The sequence below is a fragment of the Herpailurus yagouaroundi genome, unplaced genomic scaffold, assembly GCF_014898765.1.
Source record: "Herpailurus yagouaroundi ecotype Mexico unplaced genomic scaffold, PumYag 205, whole genome shotgun sequence".
NCBI classification, from domain to species: domain Eukaryota; kingdom Metazoa; phylum Chordata; class Mammalia; order Carnivora; family Felidae; genus Herpailurus; species Herpailurus yagouaroundi.
The window spans coordinates 7,487,915-7,513,687 of record NW_024412436.1 but is presented as its reverse complement, the minus strand read 5'-3'; the positions used below and the strand labels follow the sequence as shown (position 1 = coordinate 7,513,687).

Sequence of the window (25,773 nt, the reverse complement as noted above, 5' to 3'; positions counted from 1 at the left end):
AGAGGTGGGGGATGGGGAAGGTGGGCAAAATGGGTGAAGGTACAGGTTTTCAGGTATGGAATGAATAAATCACCAGAATAAAAGGTACGGCATAAGGCAATAGTCCATGGTATTGTAATAGTGTTGTGTGGTGATAGAGGGTAGCTGTACTGTGGCGGGCACAGCACGGACATAGAGTTGTGGAGTCATCATGTTGGACACCTGAAACTAATGTGACATTGTGGGTGTCAACTGTATCCAAATTGAAAAAAAAAATGACAAAAAAATTCTCAAGAAAAGAACTGGATAGTAGAATGAGAATCCAATGGGATTTTTTGGTCTTTGTGGTACTTACTAAGGTTTCTTTCAGCTTACAAGGTGTTATTGCTTTGATACTCGGTTTCTTTTTAAGCTATAATAGCATCTTATTTTTCTCTTTAGGCAAGCCAAAATTCCTTTCGGATAGAGTTTGATACCTTTGGTGAACTCAAGGTCCCAAATGATAAGTATTATGGCGCCCAGACTGTGAGATCCACGATGAACTTTAAAATTGGAGGTGTGACGGAGCGCATGCCAGTAAGTGGTTTTGTGGAAGTATTGGCTTTATTCAAATGAGTCACTTTACTCTATAAGTACTTTACAGAGTTAAAACATGAAGTTATTATGTAACTGGCTTTGTGAACAGTAAGATATTTCTCTTTAAAATATCAAAGACCTTTTTGAACTTTAATACTATTATTTTGAGCTGTGACTGAATATTTTAGAGTTTTATTTGATAGAACTCAGTGACTTGTCTTTTTATTCTTGCTGGGATTATTCAGATTTTTACTAGAATTTTACAGTTTAAACATTTTTAGTTTCAATACTTAATTTTTTAAACTGGTTTAAAAGAAAGCATTTTTCTTCAATATTATATTTTCTATCTTGGTTGCAGTTTCTAGGAAAGCATACACAAATACATAAAAATATTCTTAACCATATCTGGCATATAATAGGTAATATATAAGTATATGTTCATTGCTACACGAATGATTGATTAGAAAACTTTCTACCATGTTTCGCTAAATTTAAGATGACGTCAGTTAGAAGATTCACCATTATGTAGCCCCAGAAAAGAAAGGCTGTCAGAGCTGTGACGTGTCATTGATGTGCCTTGGTTTCAGAGATGTCAGAGTGTGAAAAGAACTGAAGGAGTAGATTACCTGTGTTACTGGAGCCCATCTGCACTATGAGCACTAGTTGGTGCCACAGTGCAGGATAGGATGGGAGCCTAGGAGTAGCCAGCCTTCCTCTGGTGAGATATGGTTTAATAGCTGTCTTCTAAATACACTTTTATCATACAATAATTTTAACTTCCATGTGGAACTTCAACCCATTCCTAAGCCTTTACGACTGAATCTTTGACAGGCTTATACAATTTTACAAGTGGCTGCAGTTGACTCTTCTTTGAGGAAAATCTTTTTTTTGTCATTGTCACTGACAGCTGTCTTGGTGATGTCATTGTCACTGACAGCTGACACTAAACTCGGGTCAGACGACGTGGTTAGGCGACAGAGGGTAGCAGCTGATCCTAAAATATCCTCATCTAGTTCAACTCTTGGGATTAAGGAGGTCAGTCCTAATCAGTGTTGGTAGGAGTAAGCGTGTCACTTCTTAATGGTCCTGCTTCAGGCGGCGAGGGATGGGGTTCTGGGGGGTGTGATTGCCGCTGCTGCTCCAGAGACTGGGCAGCTATGCACATGACACGTCTGTAAAAGGCGGACTTGTGGGGTATCTGTTTTGTCACGTTTTGTTTCATCTCAGTTAAGATCCTGAACTTTTAAAAATATAAAGCAGACGATGATGTGCCCTGACCTGAGTAGTATGAGTACTACTCATACTTTGCCCTTTGCCCCTGAGGTCCAACGGAAAACAAAACCAAAAAAGATCATGAACTTCCAATGTGAGTCAATTAAGAATAATGAGACCCTTCTTTTCTCCCCAGTGTCCTTTTACCACTTTATTGTAGTAGTGTTCAGTGAAACTCTGCTGTGACCCTCTTTCATTTTTACGAGTCTGTAGACACTGGGGTGAGTCACTTCATTTGGGTGGCCAGAGCTGACAGGCTGTCACTTATGACTTTGGCAGTAGTTTAAGCCACCACCAGTGTGCTCCTGTAGAAATTTCAATTCCCATCTGTTTCATGTTTTAAAAAAAAAAATTTTTTTTATTAGGTTTATGTACTTAGAGCACATGCATGAACAGGGGAGGGACAGAGAAACAGTGAGAGAGAATCCCAAGCAGGCTTTGCACTGTCAGTGCAGAGCTCGATGCAGGGGGCTCGATCTCACGAACCATGAGATCATGATCTGAGCCAAAATGAGAGTCAGATGCTTAACAAACTGAGCCGCCCAGGTGTCCCGCATCTGTTTCAGGTTTAAAGTTTTTAAGTTTCTAATCCTATGTGCCATTTGTCTCTATCTCATTTGGGTAGAACACTTAAAATGTTTTAATTTTAGTTTCTTTGAATTCTTTAGTTATTTCCTTTTCAGTTTGCCCCTCAATGTATCCTCCCTTTGGCCCAGGTTTAACGTGTCCTGTTCCTTCCTTTCCTTTGGTTTTTTTTTTCCACCTTGATTTCCCTTGAGGACTGTAGCTTCCATTGTGCTATTCCTTCCTCTTTTCCCCACCCTTCCTTTCTTGCTTGCACTCTTTCTCCCTTCAAACCTGGTATGGAATCCAGACTACCGTCTGCACTGTTAATTTTGGCAAGAACACATAATTCTTTCATCTTGCAAAAACCAGATATCATTTCATTAAAACGTCATCGAGAGTTACTCGGTTTCATCCCTTTAAATTTGGTGAGGTGATTCCGAGCTGGAAGTGAAAAGATCTGCAAACTGAAAGGGTTTGAAATTCAGTTGTATCAGCGTGTAGTACCCTGGGCTTGAAGAAATATTCAATGACTTACAGGGTGTCAAGCCCTCAATAACTAGAATATCATGCTTTTTGACTTCGGGATGAAGTGATACCCATTTAATAACTGGTTATTTAAAACTTATTGGCAGTTAAATATTATTTTTATTTTTATTGCTTTTAAAGAGAAAAAAGAAAAATAATGATGTGGTATGAGATCCAGTGAGGGAAAATAATGGTGCTTGCTGGTGAAATGATTGAGCACCATTTGTTTTTATGTATATAAACACATATACATTATAATATATTATAAAAAAGCAGAATGAGTGGTAGATACATTGCATATGTGCACGTGTTTGTGTGGAGGGAATACACACACGTGTAAAACGAGTCAACATACTTGCTTTTGTTTGGTTCCCTAAACAGATACATGACGAATCTTTGTCCATTCCACGCCTATCTGTCTGTAATCCTATGTTACTGTAGTGTTGCTTCAGTTAGCGTTTACTTAGTTTTTGCACTTGCATAAAATATTAATCTTAATTTTTTATGCTAAACAAAACTTGATAATTTGAGATGTTTTTCTGATTCATTTCAGATCCCAGTCATTAAAGCTTTTGGTATCTTGAAGCGAGCGGCTGCTGAAGTAAACCAGGATTATGGTCTCGATTCGAAGATTGCTAATGCGATAATGAAGGCAGCCGATGAGGTAGGAGCCCATAAGTGTGCTGTTTACGCAGTGGCATCAGGCCCCTTGCGTTTACGAGATGCTGTCAGGCCCGGGCGGAGGCAAGGGACACTGAGTTCCTGAGTTAATGAATTTCAGAGTAATGTGGCAGCCTTCTTGTTTGGTTAGGATGAATATTAATATGGTGCTTAAAATACTGTGGCAGAATTTCTGGATGACCTTATGCCTTTTATTTTTAACTCTCTTGACTTTTCCTTTTAATTTATATAATTTAAAGAAAACTTGAAGAGGCGGTATTAAACTTACAGATCTGACTTTTTATTTTATGTATACATGATTCCTTTTAAAACTAGTTGGTTATTTGATGATGATATGTATGGAGATGTAATATCACTAATCCGCTTTTCATGTAATCTTAAGAACATAGTCAGAAATAACAGTTAAAAACCTGTATATATAGTGGTGTTCATTGCAGTACTATTTATGATGGTAACAAATTAGACTGTATCCGACCATAACAGATGCTTATACAAGTTATATTGTGAGGCGATAGAAAATTGGTTTCTTGAAGAATGTTCTAGGATAAACCTAGCATGGAAGAAATATGGGGTGGGGAGAGTAGCAAAATATGTATTCATTTATTTTTAAAAATTAAAAAATATTTTTTTAATATTTATTTTGAGGGAGAAGAGAGAGAGAGAGAGCATGAGCAGGGAAGGGGCAGAGAGAGAGAGGGAGACCCAGAATCTGTAGCAGGCTCCAGGCTCTGAGCTATCAGCACAGAGCCTGACATGAGGCTTGAACTCATGAACCATGAGATCGTGACCTGAGCCAAAGTCAGACACTTAGCCGACTGAGCCGCTCAGGTGCCCCTAAATAAATATATTTAATGATCGTAATTGTGCGCCGAGAGTCACTGTTCCTGAGGGGTAGGGCTGTTGTAATTTACAACGTTTTCACTTCTCAAAATGTTCCACACTGATCATCTATTATTTTTATATAACTAGGAAAAAAGTTTTACTTTAAAATGAACTAATTATTTAAGGTGCTAATTTTCTAAGGTGCATGCTGATTTTTTTCAAGCTAAAATCATTCTGGAAGCTGAAGTTAACCACTAACTCTCTTAGAGAGCTTATAATTCAAGAACTGATACATAAAAATATGACAGAAGCAGGGACAGATCTGGACTGTGTGTATGTCTCTGCACTTGGCAGTTGCTACTCATTGGACATCTGCAGTGAAGTAACTATCAGCGAACTCATTTTCAAGTAATTCGTTCATTATCATGCTGACTCCAGCTGTAACATCTGTTGGATGTTCCTGCTGAGCACTGCAGTCAGTGTACCTAAAAACTTACCACATGTGCCAGCCTTTACAGGTGGCCCTATCTGGATGTTATTAGAAGAGGCAGTTGGAGATACAGAAGAAAGATAGCTTTGATTCAGTTTTCATTTGGAATCCATGAAGTTGCATCTTTCAGAATAGATGAAATTTTCGTTTTATAAGTAGCAGTGGTTGGAACATGGGATCCTGAAGCTTGGACTTCCTGGACAACCACAAGCTGTGCAGCACCATCTGAAAATCATGTAGCATATGAGAGAAGTGGGCATCTTTAAATAGCACTTTATAGGCGATCACTTACTTGTAGTCGATTATGGTAGTTTACGTGAATATTGAATACTGCTTATTTTTTAAAAATTCATTTCTTAAATTTGTTTTTCTGCAGGTAGCTGAAGGTAAATTAAATGATCATTTTCCACTTGTGGTATGGCAGACTGGATCAGGAACCCAGACAAATATGAATGTAAATGAAGTCATTAGCAATAGAGCAATTGAAATGCTGGGAGGTGAACTTGGTAGCAAGAAACCTGTGCATCCCAATGATCACGTTAATAAAAGCCAGGTCAGTGGACCATCTCCTCTTTTCTTGGTTATAAATTGAAAAGAATACCTGAGATTATTCTTGTAAAACAGGCGTTAGCTTTTTGGCAAAGGAGCTTCGCTTGGCTTATATTCTTTAGTAGAAAGGACTTCTTACATGGGTTCTTATTTCTTTTAAGAATCTTGGGTCTATGCCTTAAACTTCATAAAAATCCCTATTAGGACACCTGAATTTAGTATATGTATATTTGTATTGTTTGGTTTGTTTGTTTGTTTATTTATTAATGTGTATTCCTATTTGAGAGAGAGAGAGAGAGAGTGTGTGAGCAGGGGAGGGCCAGAGAGAAAGGGAGACATAGAATCCGAAGCAGGCGCCAGACTCTAAGCTGTCAGCACAGACCCGGATGCAGGGCTCGAACTCACAGACTGCGAGATCATGACCTGAGCCGAAGTCAGAGGCTTAACTGACTGAGCCACCCGGGCACCGCATTATTTGGTTTATTTTTTAAAAACTCTATTTTTGAGTAATTTTAGAATTCTGAAAGAATTACAAAGATACCTCAAAGAGTTCCTGTATACCCTTCTCTCAGTTTCCCTTAATGTTAAACATTTTTTATAACCCTGGTATGTTTACCACGCAATGAAATTAATATTGGTATACGATACTATTAACTAAACGGACGTTTTTAAGATTTCCCTAGTTTTCTACCGATGTCTTTTGTTTTCTTGCAAGATGCAGTCCAGACTACACATTGCATTTAGTCATGTTCTCTTAGTCCACTCCAGTCTCTCGACAGTTTGTCTTTTGTCAGCTCGACACTTGTGAAAGTAGCGGTCAGGCATTTGGTGGAATGTCCCTCAGTTTGGGTTTGTTTGATGCTCTCTCATAATTGGACAGAGGCTGTGGGTTTGGGGACGACTGCTCAGAAGTGAAGGGCTCTTCTTGATTCACGGCAGGGGTGTGTGATGGCATGCGACTTGGGACTGGTGATGCGAGCTTTAATCACTTGGTTAGGCGGGGTCTGCAGGGCTCCCCCACCTTCCATTTTCTGTTGGAAGTGAGTCACTGACGTCTGCCTGTGCTCGGGCATTGCACTTAAGCTTCACGTGCTAGGGGAAGTAGTATCAAGAAATTTTTGGTCGTATGTTAAAATCAACACAGAATTGATATGTAATGTTTAGACTGCAAATATCTTCTTTCTCCTTAAACTTTTGCCCACCCGTGTTAGCATGCGATAGTGGATCTTGCCTATAGCAGTTACTGCTGTGGCGTTTTAGTGGTGGTTTTCTACTCCTCTCAGTCCTTCTGCGTGTATTTATTGAAACTTGCCTGTAAAGATTTGTTCTCTTCTGTCTCCCCCCCCCGCCCCCCACTTACATATTTATTTAACTGTTGATGTGTATCGACATGAATTCGCGAATATTTATTTTATTCCTAAGGTCCTAACCCAGTACTGTTACTTACGTTGTTGCTCACATCGTTCCAGCTTTGGAAGCCCTCTGGGTTGGCCCTGTGTCCTTTGGATGTGCCACCATCCTTTTTTTTTTTTCTTTCTTTTTTTTTTTTAAAGCAGTTCTTTGCTTTCTTATACCACTAGGTGTTCCATGCTCATCAGTGTTTTTCCTATCCTAGCCCCCGTCAGCACCCATTTTTCCAAGGAACTCTCAGAGGATCTTACTGGAAAATATTTAGAACTCAAGATCTGGTGCTAGGTGTTATTTAATATGTTTTTAAATGTTAACGGGGAAGTGTTTTCACATAAATTTATTGTATGAAGAATTTTTCAAACTTATTACTTGCAATTAAATATAAACTTTTATATATACTTCAGTGTGAAGTCTGCATGAGAATAATCCAGTATGTATGGTCTGATGGAGGAGTTGGGTAGAGAGGTGAGGCAAGATTGGCTTGTGCTGATAATTGTTCGAGTTTTGGTGTAGGTACTTGAGTGTTTATTATACCATTCACTCTCCTTTTGTGAGTGGTTTGATATTTTCCATAGTAAAAAGTTACAAGATATCATTTTAAATAACATAATAGTTTAAAAGTATGGGGTTTCAGTTGATTACAGAGCGTGGAGTGTGAACTCCCTTGTCAGGTCCCAGTTCTGCCAGTTCCTAAATATTTTGGCAGGTCACATATCTTTGAGAGCTTGGCTTCCTATTTTTAAAGTGTTGACCTATCTTATAAGAATTTTCCTCAAGTTTAACGAAAGAAGAAATGTTTGTAAAGGACTGTTCGCCCTGTATAACTGTAAGATGTTTTATTATTGCTCTCCTTACATGCAGTTGTTAATTGTACTTCTTTAGGTTTTGTTGTCACTTATTAGCAGATACAATAAGAATATATGATAGTAAGCTGCATATATAATCCAGTCCTGAGTTGGTTAAACCGGGTTGCTGCTTATTTGACCTCAAGTGACCTCTGACCTGCCACACATAAATGTAATTGAGCACGAAATGCATGAGTTTCGAGTAATCATTTAGCGAGATGTTTCATAGGGATATTCAAGTGTGTTTTTTGTTGCTTCTGATTTAACATTTTGCATTTTTTGTAAATTTTCCAACAGAGTTCGAATGATACCTTTCCCACAGCGATGCACATTGCCGCTGCTGTAGAAGTCCATGAGGTGCTCCTGCCAGGGCTACAGAAGCTGCATGATGCTCTCGAAGCCAAATCCAAAGAGTTTGCCCAGATCATCAAAATTGGGCGCACTCATACCCAGGACGCTGTTCCACTCACTCTTGGGCAGGTATAGGAGTGTGATTGGATTTGATTCAATTTGGGGGTTGCTGCAGATGGCCGACACATTACCCTCCAAGTCATACTAGTTCAGAGGTCCAAGTTCATCACAGTTGAGTTCACCGGAACAGATTGCTCTGCATTAACCAATCAGTAGCTTTATGGACATCCTCTGAGGAAGGAGCACTGAGCCGGTCTGGGGGCAGTCAGGCCTGGTGAAGAGCTTAGCGTTGCTGAGTACAAGCTGTGGGACCTTGGGAAAATTACTTAGCTTTTCTGTGCCTCAGTTTTCTGAGCTTTAAAATGAGGAGAATGCTATCTCTATCATAGCGTCGTTGTGAGGTTCAAATGAACTGGTTCACTAAGTGCTTAGAACCATGGGGACCACAGTAAGAAGCACGTGCAGGTGTTAGCTGCCATCATCCCCATCTTCACCTTCACCAAGATCAATTATCTTGTCTCCTTTTGTCTCTTACTCTAGACTCGTAGGCTCCATAAAAATTACTTTTAAATTGATTAATCACGGCATATCTGACTCTGTAAGATTGTATTGGGCCACATGTGAAAGAGGATTACTCTCTTCCCCCAAATACCAGAAGGTATTTTTGTGTTTCTTGATCGGTGCCTTGAAGAATGTCTAATGGCATGCACCGTGAAGGAAATGATGGGAATACGGATAATAGTTTTTGATAGTAAAACTCTCTCATAGTTTAGTTTGGGAGATAGGGCATACGTAAATTTGATACCAAAAGATGGTTATATATACCAAATATCAAGTGATAGAGTTGCAGAAATTGAGGTGAGGTGAGGTGAGAGTGTGCTGCTTGGTTACTTGAAAAGATTCTCACTTGTAGTTTCACTAGGATGAACACTGCAAAAGCTTGACTACTTAGCTTAATCTCATTACAGAAGGAGTGGGGAAAAAGAAATGATTAATTGGAATACAGATGCTAGGAGTGAAGCAAGCTCCCTGGCTTCAGCTGCCTCTGAAGGCTTGGTCTGTCTTCTCTTTGCATCGTGGGTTCTTAGCCCTAGGCATGGTTCCCGCGGAGGAATAGTGTATGTCTGAAGCTGGAGGATCCCCTTGTTTCTAACGTTTTCCTTTCTGTTTGTCCCATGTGGGAAAACCACCGTGCCAAAGTCTGGTTGGGCTGTGCCAGCCTCCTCTGTAAGATCATCAGTCCCCCTGTTACGTCAGAACCGTTTTCTCTTCTACTTTATCTTACCAGAGCATTTACACTTGCTTTTATTGGAACTGTCTTTTGAGTTTATGCAGGTTTTCCCCAGTAAAAATAGACTTCTTAAGTGAATCCAGCCAGTGTACGTACTAGTGATCCTGGATCGATGGATCAGGTCTACCTGAAAGGAGTTATATCTCCTAAAATGTTTTATTTTCAAATAGTAATATATCCTAATACTAATCAAAAGTATTCATGGTTTTTCAGTGTTTTTAGGCAGAAAAAAAGACAACTCTACTGTAACCATACATCCTGGCTTGCTCAGCTGAGTTCTGGTTTATGCCTTTTGTCCCTGCATAATTCTTTTTTTTTTTTTCTTTTTCAGTATATGAAGTTTATTGTCAAATTGGTTTCCATACAACACCCAGTGCTCATCCCAAAAGGTGCCCTCCTCAATACCCATCACCCACCCTCCCCTCCCTCCCACCCCCCATCAACCCTCAGTTTGTTCTCAGTTTTTAAGAGTCTCTTATGCTTTGGCTCTCTCCCACTCTAACTTCTTTTTTTTTTTTTTTTTTCCTTCCCCTCCCCCATGGGTTTCTGTTAAGTTTCTCAGGATCCACATAAGAGTGAGCACATATGGTATCTGTCTTTCTCTGTATGGCTTATTTCACTTAGCATCACACTCTCCAGTTCCATCCATGTTGCTACAAAGGGTCATATTTCATTCTTTCTCATTGCCACGTAGTACTCCATTGTGTATATAAACCACAATTTTTTTTATCCATTCATCAGTTGATGGATATTTAGGCTTTTTCCACAATTTGGCTATTGTTGAGAGTGCTGCTATAAACATTGGGGTACACGTGCCCCTATGCATCAGTACTCCTGTATCCCTTGGGGAAATTCCTAGCAGTGTCCCTGCATAATTCTTAAAAGGGGCCTTGCTGTGTTCAGACACAAGAAATTCTGTGGCTACCTTTTTAAAGTGTGTCCTATTTTGAGAACCAGTGTGACATTAAGAGCAGAATTAAATTGCATCCTGAAGCTATAATCTTACTCTAGCCTGTTACCTTCTTGTGCTGCTTGTTTTGTTCAGTGAGTCATTCAGCTTCTTGAGACCTTGTGAAGCACCTTTCTGTTCTCTGTTAGGTTTATGAACTGAAATTGTTCAGAGAAAATGTCTGTGTTTCCATTTGTCATGGGAGAGTTGTCTAGGATACACCAAAAAATAAGAAATCACCTGCAAATAAACCAACAGTTTAATGTATTAAAGTTCTTTTTTAAGCCTGATTTTCTGTGTTGTTTTTCTTTGCTTTCTAGTAAAAGAGGAGATTATAAACAGGCTACATATCATCCTCAGTGGCGTCGTCCCACCTTATAGGTTTACAAATCCTCATTCGTCCTTATACTTTGCTCATTATATGAAGTAAAATAGTACAAATACCACTTGGTAGCTCATAACTTAGTAGCCGAAACATATTTAAAGGAATTCTTGTTTCATGCAGTCAGAGTAACTTGTCAGCCATTAGGAAATTCTATATTCTCACCTTCTTTTCCTTCTGTTTTCAGGAATTTAGTGGTTATGTTCAACAAGTGAAATATGCAATGACAAGAATAAAAGCCGCCATGCCAAGAATCTATGAGCTCGCAGCTGGAGGCACTGCTGTTGGTACTGGTTTAAACACTAGAATTGGCTTTGCAGAAAAGGTTGCTGCAAAAGTGGCTGCACTCACAGGTTAGTGATAATATGAATTGTGACTCCTTTTTATTTTGGTCCATATATTTTCTAGGTGTTTCTCCTTTAAATTCTTGTGAGTTTAAAGTTAAAAATAATATTTTGCCATCAAGCGTGTGTTTTATATCCATTTTAGAAGTGGTAATGTTAGTCCTTTTGCCTTTTAAAAGTTTCCCACCTATGATTCATACAGTATGCAATTAAAATCTGTCAGTGCTAGCTTGTTTACTCTGTGGTGCTATTACAATTATTTTCCCTTTAAAGCTGTTTTGAATACCCATTTTATTCTTCTGTTGTTTAATTTTCATTTGAATTTTAGTTCATATACAGTGCAATATTGGTTTCAGGGTTAGAATTCATTGATTCATTACTTACATCCAACACCCGGTGCTCATCACAAGTTCCCTCCTTCGTACCCATCCTCCATCTAGCCCATCCCCCACCCACCTCCCTCCATCAACCCTCAGTTTGTTCTCTGTGAACAAACTCTCCTCTTTTTCCCCCCTTCCCATGTTCATCTGTTTTGTTTCTTAAATTCTACATATGAATGAAATCGTATGGTATTTGTCTTTCTCTGATTGACTTATTTCATTTAGCATAATGTATTCTAGCTCCATCCACATCATTGCAAATGGCAAGATTCGTTCCTTTTTGATGGTTGAGTAATATTCTGTTGTGTGTAAGCATACACACACACACACACACACACACACACACACACATACGTATATATACACCACATCTTTATTTATCCATTCATCATTTGATGGATACTTGGGCTCTCCCCATTGTTTGGCTATTGTTGATAATACTGCTATTAACATTGGGGTGCATGTACCCCTTCAAATCTGTACTTTTGTACCCTTTGCAGAAATACCTAGTAGTGCAATTGCTGGGTTGTAGGCTAGTTCCTTGTTTAGTTTTTTGAGGAACCTACATAGTGTTCAGAGTGGCTGCTCTAGTTTGCACTCCCACCAACAGTGTAAGAGGGTTCCCCTTTCTCCACATCCTTGTCAACACCTGTTTCCTGAGTTGTTAATTTTAGCCATTCTGACAGGTGTGAGGTGGTATCTCATTGTGGTTTGGATTTGTATTTCCCTGATGATGAGTGATGTTGAGCATGTTTTCATGTATCTGCTACCCATCTGGATGTCTTCTTTGGAAGCGTCTATTCATGTCTTCTGCCCATTTCTTAACTGGGCTATTTATTTTTTGGGTGTTGAGTTTGATAAGTTCATGATAGATTTTAGATACTTTCCTTTATCTGATATATCATTTGCAAATATCTTCTCCCATTTGATAGGTTACCTTTGACTTTTGTTGATTGTTTCCTTCCCTGTGTAGAAGATTTTTATCTTGATGAAGTCACAATAGCTCATGTTTGCTTTTATTTACCTTGCCTCCGGCCACTTGTCTAGTAAGAACTTGCTACATGGAGGACAAAGAGGTTGCTGGCTGTGTTTTCCTCTAGAAATTTGATGGTTTTCTGTCTCACATTTAGGTCTTTCATCCATTTTGAATTTATTTTTGTATGTGGGTGTAAGAAAGGGGTCCAGTTTCATTCTTCACATCGCCATCCAGTTTTCCCAACACCTTTGTTGAAGAGACTTTTTTCCATTGAATATTCTTTCCTGCTTTGTCAAAGATTACTTGACCCTATAGTTGTGAGTCCATTTCTGGGTTCTCTGTTCTGTCCCGTTGATCTGAGTGTCTGTTTTTGTGCCAGTACCATACTGTCTTGATTACTACAGCTTTGTAGCACAGCTTGAAATCTGGAATCGTGGATGCTGCCAGTTTTGTTTTCCTTTTCCAGAATTGCTTTGGATATTTGGAGTCTTTTGTGGTTCCATAGAAATTTTAAGATTGTTTGGTCTAATTCTGTGAAAAATGCCCTTAGTATTTTTGATGGAGATTGTATTAAATGTGTAGATGACTTTGGGTAGTATAGACATTTTAACAATGATTGTTCTTCAGTCCATGAGCAGGGAGTGCTTTTCTATTTCTTTGTGTCCACTTCAGTTTCTTTCATAAGTGTTTCATAGTTTTCGGAGTACAGATCTTTTACCTCTTTAGTTAGGTTTATTCCTAGGTATCTTAGTGTTTTTGGTGCAATTGCAAATGGGGTCGATTCTTCAATTTCTTTTTCTGCTGCATCATGTTTGGTGTATAGAGATGCAACAGATTTCATGTTGTCTGCAAATAGTGAAAGTTTGACTTCTTCCTTTCCGGTTTCTATGCCCTTTATTACTTTTTGTTGTTTGATTGCTAAAGCTAAGACTTCCAGCACTATGTTAAGTAGAAATGGTGAGAGTGGACATCCTTGTTTTCTTTCTGATTATAGGGGAAAGGCTATCAGTTTTTCCTCACTCAAGATGGTATTAGCTGTGGGTCTTTTGTAGATGGCCTTTATGATCTTGTGGTATGTTTCATCTTATCCCTACTTTGTTGAGGGTTTTTTCAAGAATTGATGCTGTATTTTGTCAAGTGCTTTTTATGCATCTACTGAAAGTATTCTATGGTTCTTTTCATAGTGTGGTGTATCACATTGATTGATTTGTGAATATTGAGCCAACCCTGCAGCCCAGGAATAAATCCCACTTGTCCATGTGAATAATTCCTTTAATGTACTGTTGAATTCGACTTGCTAGTATTTTATTGAGAATTTTTGCATCTGTGTTCATCAGGGATATTGGCCTATAATTCTCCTTTTTAGTGGGGTCTTTGTTTTTGGAATCAAAGTAATGCTGGCCTCATAGAAGGAGTTTGGAAGTTTTCCTTCCATTTCTATTTTTTGGAACAGTTTGAGAAAAATAGGTATTAACTCTTCTTTCAATGCTGGTAGAATTCCTGTGAGAAGCCATCTGGCCCTGGACTCTTCTTGGTTGAGAGATTTTAAATTACTGATGCAAATTCTTGGCTGGTTATCAGTCCGTTCAAATTTTCTATTTATTCCTGTTTTAGTTTTGGTAGTTTGTAAGTTTCTAGGAATTTGTCCAAGTTTATTGGCATATAATTCTTCATAGTATTCTCTTATTTGTATTTCTGTGGTGGTGGTTGTGATCTCTCTTCTTTTATTCAAAATTTTATCAATTTGGGTCCTTTCTCTTTTTGGTAAGTCTGGTTGGGGGTTTATTAATTTTATTAATTCTTTCGAAGAACCAGCTCTTAGTTTTGTTGATCTGTTTTTTTTTGTGTGTGTTTCTATATTGTTTATTTCTGCTCTAATATTTATTATTTCCCTTCTGCTGGCTTCAGGCTTTATTTTCTATTCCTTTTCTGGCACCATTATTTGAGACTTTTCTTTTTGAAGTAGACCTGTATTGCAATATACTTCCCTCTTAGGACTGCCTTTGCTGTATCTCAAAAGTTTTAGACTGTCATCTTTTCATTTTCATTTGCTTCCATGCATTTTCGTATTTCCTCTTTAATTTCCTGGTTAACCTATTCATTCTTTAGTAGGGTATTCTTTAACCTCATGTATTTGAGGGTTTTTCAGATTTTTCTTGTGGTTGACTTCAAGTTTCGTAGCATGGTGGTCTGAAGATATGCATGATTTGATCTTGATCTTTTTGTACTTGTTGAGGGCTGATTTGTGACCCAGTATGTGATCTATTCTGGTGAATGTTACATGGGCACTCAAAAAGAATGTGTATGCTGCTGCTTTAGGGTGAAATGTTCTGAATATATCTGTGAAGTCCATCTGGTCTGTGTGTCATTCAAAGCCATTGTTTCCTGGTTAATTTTCTGCTTAGATCTGTCCATTGTTGTAAGTGGGATGTTAGAGTCCCTTACTGTTATTGAATCATTATCAATAAGTTTCTTCATGTTTATCATTAATTGATTTATATATTTGGGGCTTCTAAATTGGGGGCATAAATATTTACAGTTGTTAGATCTTGATGGATAGACCACTTAATTATAATACAATGCTCTTCTTCATCTCTTGTTACAGTCGTTTTTATATCTAGTTTGTCTGATATAAGTGTGGCTATTCTGGCTTTGTTTTGGTGTCCGTTAATATGATAGATGGTTCTCCACTCCCTCACTTTCAGTGCAGGTGTCTTCAGGTCAATAGTAGTGAGTCTCTCGTAGGCTGCTTATGGATGGGTCTTGTTTTTTTTAACCCATTCTGATACCCTGTGTCTTTTGATTGGAGCATTTAGTCTATTTACATTCAGAGAGATTACTGAAAGATAGGAATTTAGTGCCATTGTGTTACCTGAGCTGGTGTTTGTAGTGATGTTCTTTGATCCTTTTTAGTCTTTGTTACTTGTAGTCTTTTTTTTCTCCATTCAGAGCCCCCCTTAAAATTTCTTGCTGGTTTAGTGATCATGAACTCTGCTAATTTTTGTCTGTCTGGAAAACTCTACTTCTCCTATTCTGAATGACAGCCGTGCTGGATAAAGAATTCTTGGCTGCATATTTTTCCCGTTCAGCATGTTAAATATATCCTGCCACTCCTTTCTGGCCTGCCAAGTTTCTGTGGATAGGTCTGCTGCGAACCTGATCTGTCCTCCCTTGCAGATTAAGGACTTTTTTTCCCTTGCTACATTCAGGATTCTTTCCTTATCTGTTTCCCCCATAGTAGCGGACTCCAAGAGTTCAGGTTTTCCGCTCCGCTGTGGTAGCCTCTGTAAGCAGGGCTCCCTCTTTGCTGCCCTATCCATAGTTCTGTCTCCCTCGCACCTCCTACTTTCCAAAAGGTGGTTGCTTTTGTACTTGTAGACTTGCAGTTTTTATTCTCTCAGGCCCCGGATTGATTTCTTGGGTGTTCAGAATGATTTGATAATTATCATGCTGTGTGTGTGGGACAAGACGAGCTTAGGGTCCTGCCATCTTTACTCTGAATACCCATTTTCAAAGCCGGCAAAATCGATGGATAGTTGAGAGACATTTATTTCAATGGTAAATATGTTTATTCTGTTTTTGCTTTTCATATCCTGGAACTTTCTATTTATCTTGCTGAAATTAGAAAACTATTTAATTTTAGACGATAACTCATAGGGTTATTTTTTTTCTTCAGGGTTGCCTTTTGTCACAGCTGCAAATAAATTTGAAGCTCTGGCTGCTCATGATGCTTTGGTTGAACTCAGTGGAGCCATGAATACTACCGCCTGCAGTCTGATGAAGATAGCAAACGATATTCGTTTTCTGGGTTCTGGTCCTCGCTCAGGTCTGGGAGAGCTGATCTTGCCTGAAAATGAGCCAGGAAGTAGTATCATGCCAGGTAATGACTAGCTGGTAAAGATTAGTGCTGGAACTTGACAGGGACCCAGGCGTTCTCACGAACAGAGCATGTCTCCTTGTGTTAAGCGTGATCCCAAACATAAATAGAGACATGTGTGGCACGGTTATTTCAGAATATCTTTGTGGGCCGCCTTTGATCAGAATTGGGGAACATCACCCAACATTATAGGAAAAGAGAATTTTAATAGCATGTATGTGGATTCCTACATTAGAGAAGAGAGGAATCTCTCTTTCACAATCCAAAGCCCGAAGAATTCTGAAACGAGCTGTGAAAGTGGTCAGCCTGGGTTGAATAAAAATGAATTATTCCAGTTGCCTGTTATTTCATTTTCTGCTTGGGGTTTTGGCCTGTTCAGTAAGGGAAGTGACCCAGGCTTTGGATGTCTGGATTCTAGGAAGCCATTTGACAGATTCACGTGACATTCACTGAATCCTGAGGGGAAGTGTTGGTAGCTCTGTTAGACGAATGTAGTGGGTGAACAGTGACACTTACGTGACAATAAGGAGGTGACTTCAGACTGGGGGCATGTCTCAGTAGCAGGCCGCAGGTTTCTGCCACTTCACCACTTCCCTGATGACTGAGGGTGAAAGCAGAGAATACGTGTGGGTCACACGAGCAGGTAAGGAAACAGCGGTACGCCAGAATTGAGGCCTCTGTGTGTTGGGCTAAAACTGACAAGGTGACAAGGTGACTAATAGTGAAGAAGAAAGACCTGAGTGTTGATTCTTTTAAATCTACACACGTGTACAGAATGAGAAGAGATCTGATTTTAAAATAATTCATGTTCAAAAATGACTTCAGTTTAGGTGATGGCAAATGCAAGGTGATTGCCTAGAAAAGAGAAACCCAGATCCACAGATGAGGAAATAACCTTCCCAGTGTGTTGCCTTGTACTGGTCGGCAGAACCTGGTGTGTCAGGTTCACACCTGAGCTCGTCAGAGGGGTGCTCCCAGGGGTACTGGGACTCTGGGGACTCAAGACGAACAGGAACATTCCAGTGTAACGTCCACTTCCTCTGAGCAGTCTCCCAAGTGTCAGCGAGGTGCTAAGAGTTCCCATAGCAGCCTGCTTCTCTGTATTTACCCCTCAGGTCCTATAGCTGCCTGCTGTCTCTGCTTGGCCTCCCAAGTTCTGCAGCGCAGGGGCTGCGCCTTTCTCACCCACTGTTGCATGTTCAGTGCCTGGCTTCGTAACTATGCCCGTGATGAATGGAAGCCGAGAAGATGGGGTGGGCTGGACTCAATGTGCGGTTGCCCAATTCCTCACACATTAGCTGTTGAACCATTCACGGTCTGTGGCAACCTGTCCTTCCTTATTTGGTTGGTTTGCTTCATTGCATCAGCACTGATGGTTGGACACTTGCTTTCTTCTATGTCTTACTTCATTTAATGAAGTCAGATTTCCTTCTTTTCTTGATAATTTGACATAATACCTAATCTTGAAGCCACGAGCATGTTTTTTTTTTTTTAACATGAAATTTATTGTTAAATTGGTTTCCATACAACACCCAGTGCTCATCCCAACGGGTGCCCTCCTCCATACCCATCACCCACCCTCCCCTCCCTCCCACCCCCCATCAACCCTCAGTTTATTTTCAGTTTTTAAGAGTCTCTTATGGTTTGGCTCCCTCCCTAACTTTTTTTTTCTCTTCCCCTCCCCCATGGTCTTCTGTTAACTTTCTCAGGATCCACATAAGAGTGAAAACATATGGTATCTGTCTTTCTCTATATGACTTATTTTCACTTAGCATAACACTCTCCAGTTCCTTCCACGTTGCTACAAAAGGCCATATTTCATTTTTCTCATTGCCACATAGTATTCCATTGTGTATATAAACTTGCACTGTTGGTAGGAATGCAGACTGGTGCAGCCGCTCACGAGCTTGTTTGATGTGAGTCTTTCCTTGGTGGCTTTCTTGAAGGCAAGGTGAACCCTACACAGTGTGAAGCGCTCACCATGGTTGCAGCCCAGGTCATGGGGAATCATGTCGCCGTTACCGTTGGAGGCAGCAATGGACATTTTGAGTTGAATGTTTTCAAGCCAATGATGGTAAGCTTTAAATCTGATTTTTAATTTTTTTTTTGACTGAAATCTAAGTGTATTGTTTTTTCTTTCATAAAAGTCTTTGGAGGTTTCACATTAGGTACTGGGATGATAGAAGTAGCAATTGGAAGTCCAGCATATGTTAATGTTAGCAGATTAAGCCTGGAAGGAAGCCTAGGGGAAGTGTGAATAGCCCTATTAGAAGACTTTTAGTTCAAGTAATTTGATGACTTTTAGGTGACTTTTAACTCAAGTAATTTGATGGTTTGCTTTATTTAATAGGAAGAAAAAGTGTGGAAATAGGGTGTGGGTTTCTTCCTTATCCCTCACCAATGAGGATGCCAGTGGCTAGAAAGAAGTCAGGTCTCCTCAGGCTGTCCCTCAACTGTCTCCTCCTCATGCTGCTGCTTTATTTTTCTCTCACGTTCAGTCTTTTAGAGGAAAAACCCACATTCACTTTCAGGCAGATTCACTACTCCTGGCTTCCCCCCGCCCCACTTGTGCTTGAACTGTTCCCCTGGTCATTTGGAACCCCCGCAAGCCCATAGACTTGCTGACCTCTGAGCTTGGCCATGACTCCCTTCTGCTTGGCGTCCTCAGCAGCCTCCTCCCATGCCCTCTGTCCCTCTCTGGCTTTCCTTCATCTGTTTTCCCTCTTCCACAGACCTCGAAAACATTCGTGTGTCTAAAAATCGTTCTTTTACCTCATCTTCATGAAGATGGAATGAGGTGACATCATCTTTCATCCATTTTCCTCTGCTTCGGATAACAGGGCTGTCGTCACGTGGAGTCTGTTACTAGTGTAAAGTGTTATATCTAAAATATATTAAGGGCTCATTTCCAGTTTGTATCTGGTATAAAGTCTGGTTTTAATTTGATAAGAACATGCAAATGACAAATACTAAGAATATTCATTCAGTGTATTTGTCAAATCTAGATCAGGCACTGTACTGAGTACCAGTGGTAGAATAATAAGGAAGACAAGATATTTATTTGTCCTCAAGGCCTGTACGTTCTTGTGAGAAATAAAAGGCCAAAGCAGAGCTCGCACATGTAAGCTTTTGCTTTCCTGTTGGATTCCAAACAATACGAGCTGCCTGGCAAATAGAGGTGTGCAACAAATGTCTTGCTAATCTTTTTATGTTAAAACACAAAAATCTATTTTTTTGTCTTTAATAGAAAATATATCAGGGTAATCAAATTTGCCTTACATTAAAGTCATTAGTATCAGATTTAACCGTGAGGTTCTGTGCCTTCTAGCAGAATCCATTGTTGGGAGTATAGTTTTCAGATCCTGATGTTTTAGAACAAAAGAGAGTAGGATGTGACTATAGCTTTGTACATATTAGAAATGTTGCCAAAAAGGAAAAACATGCTAAAACTAAAAAACTAACTGATTTTATGTTGGTTTTAAAATAATGTGTGAAAGGTTATTTTAAAGTTCCTGAGGAATATTTGTTTTGTTAAGCATAAAAAATGTGATCAGTGAGACCTGGGAAGTCCTCACTTCATTCACTGCTTCCAACAGGCTGAACATTCTAACATTTGCATCTTTGCTTCTCTTCCGGAGGATTCTTTTTCCATCTCTGGTTGTTTGAGTCCCCTCCATCAAATAGGACTTCACCAGTTCCTACAACTGGAATTAATTTCTCTTTCTCTGTGCTAACATTTCATACCCATGTTTTATCACACCACAGGGTCTCTTGTGTTTCAGTTTATTTGTATTTATGGCTTTTATGTTTTTTAGATTTCAGTGTCCTCAAATGTTCCATGGATATAGTGCTTTACAAGCTGTAGGAGTGCTGTTTATCAAATTACGTATTCATTTATGAGCCAGCAAATAATACATGCTAGTGAACAAAAAACGTTAGGGTTAATAAGCCTCTCTCTTCTGTGTCTCTCCCTCCCTCCTCCTCCCTTGCTCTACTCCCCTCATAGATTAAAAATGTGTTACACTCAGCCAGGCTGCTGGGGGATGCGTGCGTTTCCTTCACAGAAAACTGCGTTGTGGGAATCCAGGCCAACACAGAGAGGATAAACAAGCTGATGCACGAATCTCTAATGTTGGTGACAGCTCTTAATCCTCATATAGGTAAGGTTTAAGGAATAATAATGTCATTTTGAATACAAAATTTAAAAGCTAAATATTTTTAAGAGATTATTGGATCAAGGTGGACAGCAAATTCCTTTTGGGCATTGTTTCAGTAAAATCTCATAAAATATTTGAAATTGCATTGAAAGACACTATATATTAGTATGCTGTCTGTTAGGTTTCATTTTATTTGAAATGTGGTAAACTCAGAAGTTCAAGCTTCCATGAATCTTAATGGAAATTGAGATGCTTAATGTCCTGTGCAGCGCCTGGGCCCTCACTTGGTAACGTCACTAGGTGGCACTGGCTGATTAGCAGTGTGGGATGAACTCATTTTTCTGCCTTCTCTAGAGGCTCTACTACACTTTGATTTTCTTGTTTTATTCAATTCAGAAGTGGAAAGCTCCCAATTAGAACAAAAGAAAAAGGACTTAAAGTATTCATTGCTTTTAGGGAAAGGGGGGGAAATGCAAATATTTTATCTAAAACTGTGACTCTTATATTACAAGCCTTTTCTTTTTTTTTGTTTTTATTTTTTTTCCAACGTTTATTTATTTTTGGGACAGAGAGAGACAGAGCATGAATGGGGGAGGGGCAGAGAGAGAGGGAGACACAGAATCGGAAACAGGCTCCAGGCTCTGAGCCATCAGCCCAGAGCCTGACGCGGGGCTCGAACTCACGGACCGCGAGATCGTGACCTGGCTGAAGTCGGACGCTTAACCGACTGCGCCACCCAGGCGCCCCTACAAGCCTTTTCTAGAATTGCAAATATTTTATTATGTATTCAAGCATATCGACTTGGATTGCAGACTGACCACAGTGATCCTCACCAAAGATACTCGTCTGACTTGTAGGTCTTGACGCATTCATTGCATTACATTATGGTGTCTTAAAAGCCTTTTCCCATCTTCTGCTAAGCTGAGGTTGTTAACATATTGTTTGATTTTCTGTTTTAAAACCAGTTCTGATGTAGTCATTTGGCATGATATGTTTGCTATTTAAAATATTCTTCTATATGGGGCCCCTGGGTAGCTCAGTTGGTTGAGAGCCCGACTTTGGCTCAGGTCGTGATCTCACAGTTCGTGAGTTCAAGCCCTGAATGGGGCTCTGTGCTGACAGCTCAGAGCCTGGAGCCTGCTTCCGATTCCATGTCTCCCTCTCTCTCTGCCCCTCCCCTGCTTGTGCTCTGTCTCTCTCTCAAAAATAAACATTAAAAAAAATTAAAAAAAAATTCTTCTATAATGCTGAACTTCCAAGGCAGATTTTCTACTATTGGCCTCACATCAACATATAATTTCAGTTTTATAAAGTAAGAACTCATTTGACTGCTTCAGGTAACTCTGAGCCCAATGTGATATATCCTATTCTTTGATGTAGTGTTGAGATTGGTAATATTTTGATCCTTTAAAAGTTATTGTACATGGGCCACCTGGGTGGCTCGGTTAAGTGTCCAACTCTTGATATCAGCTCAGGTCATGATCCCAGGGTCATGGGATCGAACCCCACATTGGGCTCTGCGCTGAGCATGGGGCCTGCTTGGGATCCTTGCGCTCTCTCGCTCTCTCTCATAATAAATAAATAAACATTAAAAAAATCATTGTACATTAGCATTCAGCCAGAGAGCTACACAGGGGATCCCAGAGGCTTATGTGAGAAATGTTCCCTCACATCTGTACTTCAGAACCTGTTGCCAAAACACTGAAGCTAGAGGTGCTCTTAAAGCTGGACGATTGGTTAGTCTTTTTTGGAATCCGTGTTCTGTGAGGTAAAGGCCGTGCGAGGATAAACCACACCTTGCTGGTGCAGCGTGAGCCTTGCAGCTGCATGTCCTGGGTTGTCTGTGTGCTTATTATGTGGTGGGCTGGGTGGGAACAGGGTTTTGTAGGACTTGAAGAGAAGAACTGAATGGTTAGCATAAGGCTTAGACGCGAATGTCATCAAAATAAATGTACACAGTTCCTATATTGACCCTGAACATTTGATGAACATTCTTCCTCAAAGTTCCTCTAATCAGTAAGCACCCTGTTCAGTATGTTAATATTTACAAATTCAGTTGAGTAAAAAAATGGCTCCTAATTAGTTCATAGATGGTTACTGGTTACATGCCAGCTTCACAATAGTGTTGCCTCAGGAAGCTTTGTTCCTTTGACCATAGTCCTCTGATCTGGGGGTATTTGGGTTTTTTTCCTCCTTCATTGGTTTCATTTTTGTTTTTTTCTGTTTTTTTCTTGTTTTGCTTTCTGACCTTTTTAAAAAATTGTGTTAAGTGCAGACAGCTTGAAGAGCTGCCCTGCCCCTTTGTTCATTCCAGAAGCAAATGATTGAAGCAGACAATGTACCTGGGTCTTAGTACATGATTCCATCTGTGCTGAAACTTCCCCACTGCGTCCCTGTGGCTTCTGGGAAGAGGTCAGGGTACTAGGCACTGCCCGTAGAGAAGCACGTAGAGAGGTGCTGTTGGAAGCAGCTGGCAGGTGCATCCCTCCCCAAGGCCCTCGTTCCCCTGCCTCCCACTGGGAGCCAGTCCCTGCAGCTCCCGCACAGGGTGCTGTTTGCTGTGGCACAGCAGCAGTTAGCTGGTTATGCTGTGGTGCAGAGATCACTTCTGGTTAAACATGTTAGAAACAACACGTATTTCTACTACTCAGATGTTTTTTCATGTCTTGGTGCTATATTTTCTTTTTCTTCCCCCTGCAAAAATATCTGAGTTATTCTTTGGTATAATATTGAGATTGGTAATAATGTTTAAATCATTTAAAAATTATTGTACATTATGCGTGCCTGGGTGGCTCAGTTGGCTAAGTGTCTGACTCTTGATTTCAGCTCACATCATGATCTCATGGTTTGTGGGTTTGAGCCCCGTGTCAGGCTCTGTGCTGGTAGTGCAGAGCCTGCTTAGGAGTCTCTGTTTCTCTCTGCTCCTCCCCCACTCACATACTCTCTGTCTCGAAATTAATAAATAAACTTAAAAAAAATAAAAAATGAAACTTTTATACACTAGAATTCAGCCAGAGAGCTACACAGGGGAACCCAAAATCTATTGACATTGGTAACTACAATTAGTAACAAATCTGTTGTCCAAAGTGAGGTATGGTGAAGTCTGTATTAAGAAAAGTAAAGGTTTTATCCTGTATCAAACATAACTCTGAAGATGATCACTGTTAAATATTTTTAAGATTAAAAATGTTATTTTGGATGTCAGTAGCCTTAGTATCAAGTAAATAATGATTATCTTTTGCTTTAGAAAACCAAATTTCACTACTAACTCCTACGTTGCCTGTGTTATTTTTCTTCAGGGTATGACAAGGCAGCCAAGATTGCTAAGACAGCACACAAAAACGGATCAACCTTAAAGGCAACTGCCATTGAGCTTGGCTATCTCACAGCAGAGCAGTTTGATGAGTGGGTAAAACCTAAGGACATGCTGGGTCCAAAGTGATTTAAATGAATTTATAATAAAAAAAATTATGTTCTATAAAATAAAAAAAAAAATGAAAAAGACTGCTTTTATTTCTTAAGCAAAAATGGATGAATGTGAAAGGAAACCACTCCTGAACTTGACTGTCTCTAGCAGAGCTCTTTGATCAGTGTGTAAAACCCTGGGATGTGCTTGGGTCCAAAGTGAATTTGAAAAGGGTAAAATGAAATAATTAAATTGTATGAAGTCAAACAGACTCATTTTTTTCTTTTATGTTAATTGTCGTTGAATCTCGTTTTTGTGACTGTGTTTATTCATATATTATAAAAATTCCGTATCAATTTTTTTTTTTGTATCAATTTTTAAAGAGTTTTAATTTTTTTAGCCGGTGTTTTCAATTCCCCTGTAGTGAAAAGGTACTTGTTATCTGATTCCTAATGATATACTTAGACATCTGTTATTTTCCTGTGATTTGGGGGCATAAGGTAACCAAGCACTGGGCCTACTATGTGGGGATGTCAGTGTCTGTGTGTACGTGTGCGCATGTGCATATACATGTGTGTCTATTAGGAAGTAGGACAGGTTAAAAAAAAACTGGGCACATGTATTCCGTGTGCTGATACACACACACCTGGCCTTAGTTGAATTACCACAGAAAGGCCGCAGACTATGGGTCAGGAATTCTAGGATGTGAATTAGAAAGGACCAGGGTACAGGCCTGAACTTGGGAAGTGAGGAGGGTGTTGGGAAAGTGAGTCTGCCCCCTGGTCTCTGCGCACCACTGCCGGGACTTTTCAGCACAAATTTGCTCGAAACAACCACAGGGGATTTTGAACAAGCAGTTCTAGGGAGATCCAGGCCAGATTGATCCAGGTTTAGCTTCTAAACCTGAAGCTAAAGGTGCTATTTAACTCAATCAACCTCCATTGTGGAGGGAGCTAACAGTTTGTTTTGTTCTTTCTTGCACTTTCTCTCATGATAAATGACAGGGCTGTGGAGAGACAGTCCCACTGGTTAAAGTATCTTGCATCTCCTCTATCAACGGTGTTTTTTTAATTCCCCCTGATATTTATTCCTGGAAAATTGGCCATCAGCACCCACTCTCTGTAGTATTTAGATGGCAGTGTAGATAGCATGTAAAATTGTAATTAAAACTTCTAGAAACATTGTGATGAAAGGTGAGATTATGTTCTTCTAACTAATCTCTTAAGCTTGAGTGGACACTTTTTTTTTAGCTGTAAAAAGGATTTCAAAGCTGTTTAAAAAATTTTTTTAATGTTTATTTTTGAGACAGCACAAGCAGGGCAGGGGCTGAGAGAGAGGGAGACACAGAATCTGAAGCGGGCTGCAGGCTCTGACACGTCAGCACAGAGCCAGACGCGGGGCTCGAACTCACAAACCACGAGATCATGACCTGAGCCGAAGTTGGATGCCCAACCAACTGAGACACCCAGGCACCCCTCAAAGCTTTTTTCATGCAACTGTGGAACCTATAGGATCTACTTTTCAGCCCATCAGTGACTGTTTCTGCCAGTGTTCTTCACATGGGGATGGTGTGGTGTTTGTGCAGTTTGCTTTAAAACAAAGCGCCCATTGTCTTTGTTTTGTTGGGAAAAAAAAAAAAAGATTTTTATTGGAAAACATAAAATCAAATTGCTTAGCGGTGCCTGAAAGCCAACAACCAAATGGGCAACCGATCTGTAGTTGTGGAACTTCGTGATGTTGGATGTTCTTTCTTAGGCGTCTTCCATCTAGGTAGGCTGTTGTTTAAGGGCTCAACTAGAGACATAACCAGTTACATAATAAGGACAATAGTGGATTGAGTTCCTAGTCTCAGTCTATGTACACCTGTCTACCATATCCTGAATG

At 39.8% G+C, this 25,773-nt stretch overlaps 1 protein-coding gene across 1 annotated transcript in view; it reads left to right on the top strand.

Annotated features, from left to right (window-relative positions):
* The window catches only part of FH (fumarate hydratase), a 31,251-nt gene extending 7,091 nt beyond the window's left edge, over nt 1–24,160 (top strand). Inside the window, exons 2-10 of the mRNA XM_040451798.1 lie at nt 421–555; nt 3,473–3,583; nt 5,289–5,465; nt 8,014–8,196; nt 10,937–11,102; nt 16,126–16,329; nt 18,273–18,400; nt 20,333–20,486; nt 23,783–24,160. Coding sequence (XP_040307732.1) covers nt 421–555; nt 3,473–3,583; nt 5,289–5,465; nt 8,014–8,196; nt 10,937–11,102; nt 16,126–16,329; nt 18,273–18,400; nt 20,333–20,486; nt 23,783–23,925 — 1,401 coding nt within the window. The 3' untranslated portion in view covers nt 23,926–24,160. The remainder of the gene's footprint in view (nt 1–420; nt 556–3,472; nt 3,584–5,288; nt 5,466–8,013; nt 8,197–10,936; nt 11,103–16,125; nt 16,330–18,272; nt 18,401–20,332; nt 20,487–23,782) is intronic.
* The last annotated feature ends 1,613 nt before the right edge of the window (nt 24,161–25,773 follow it).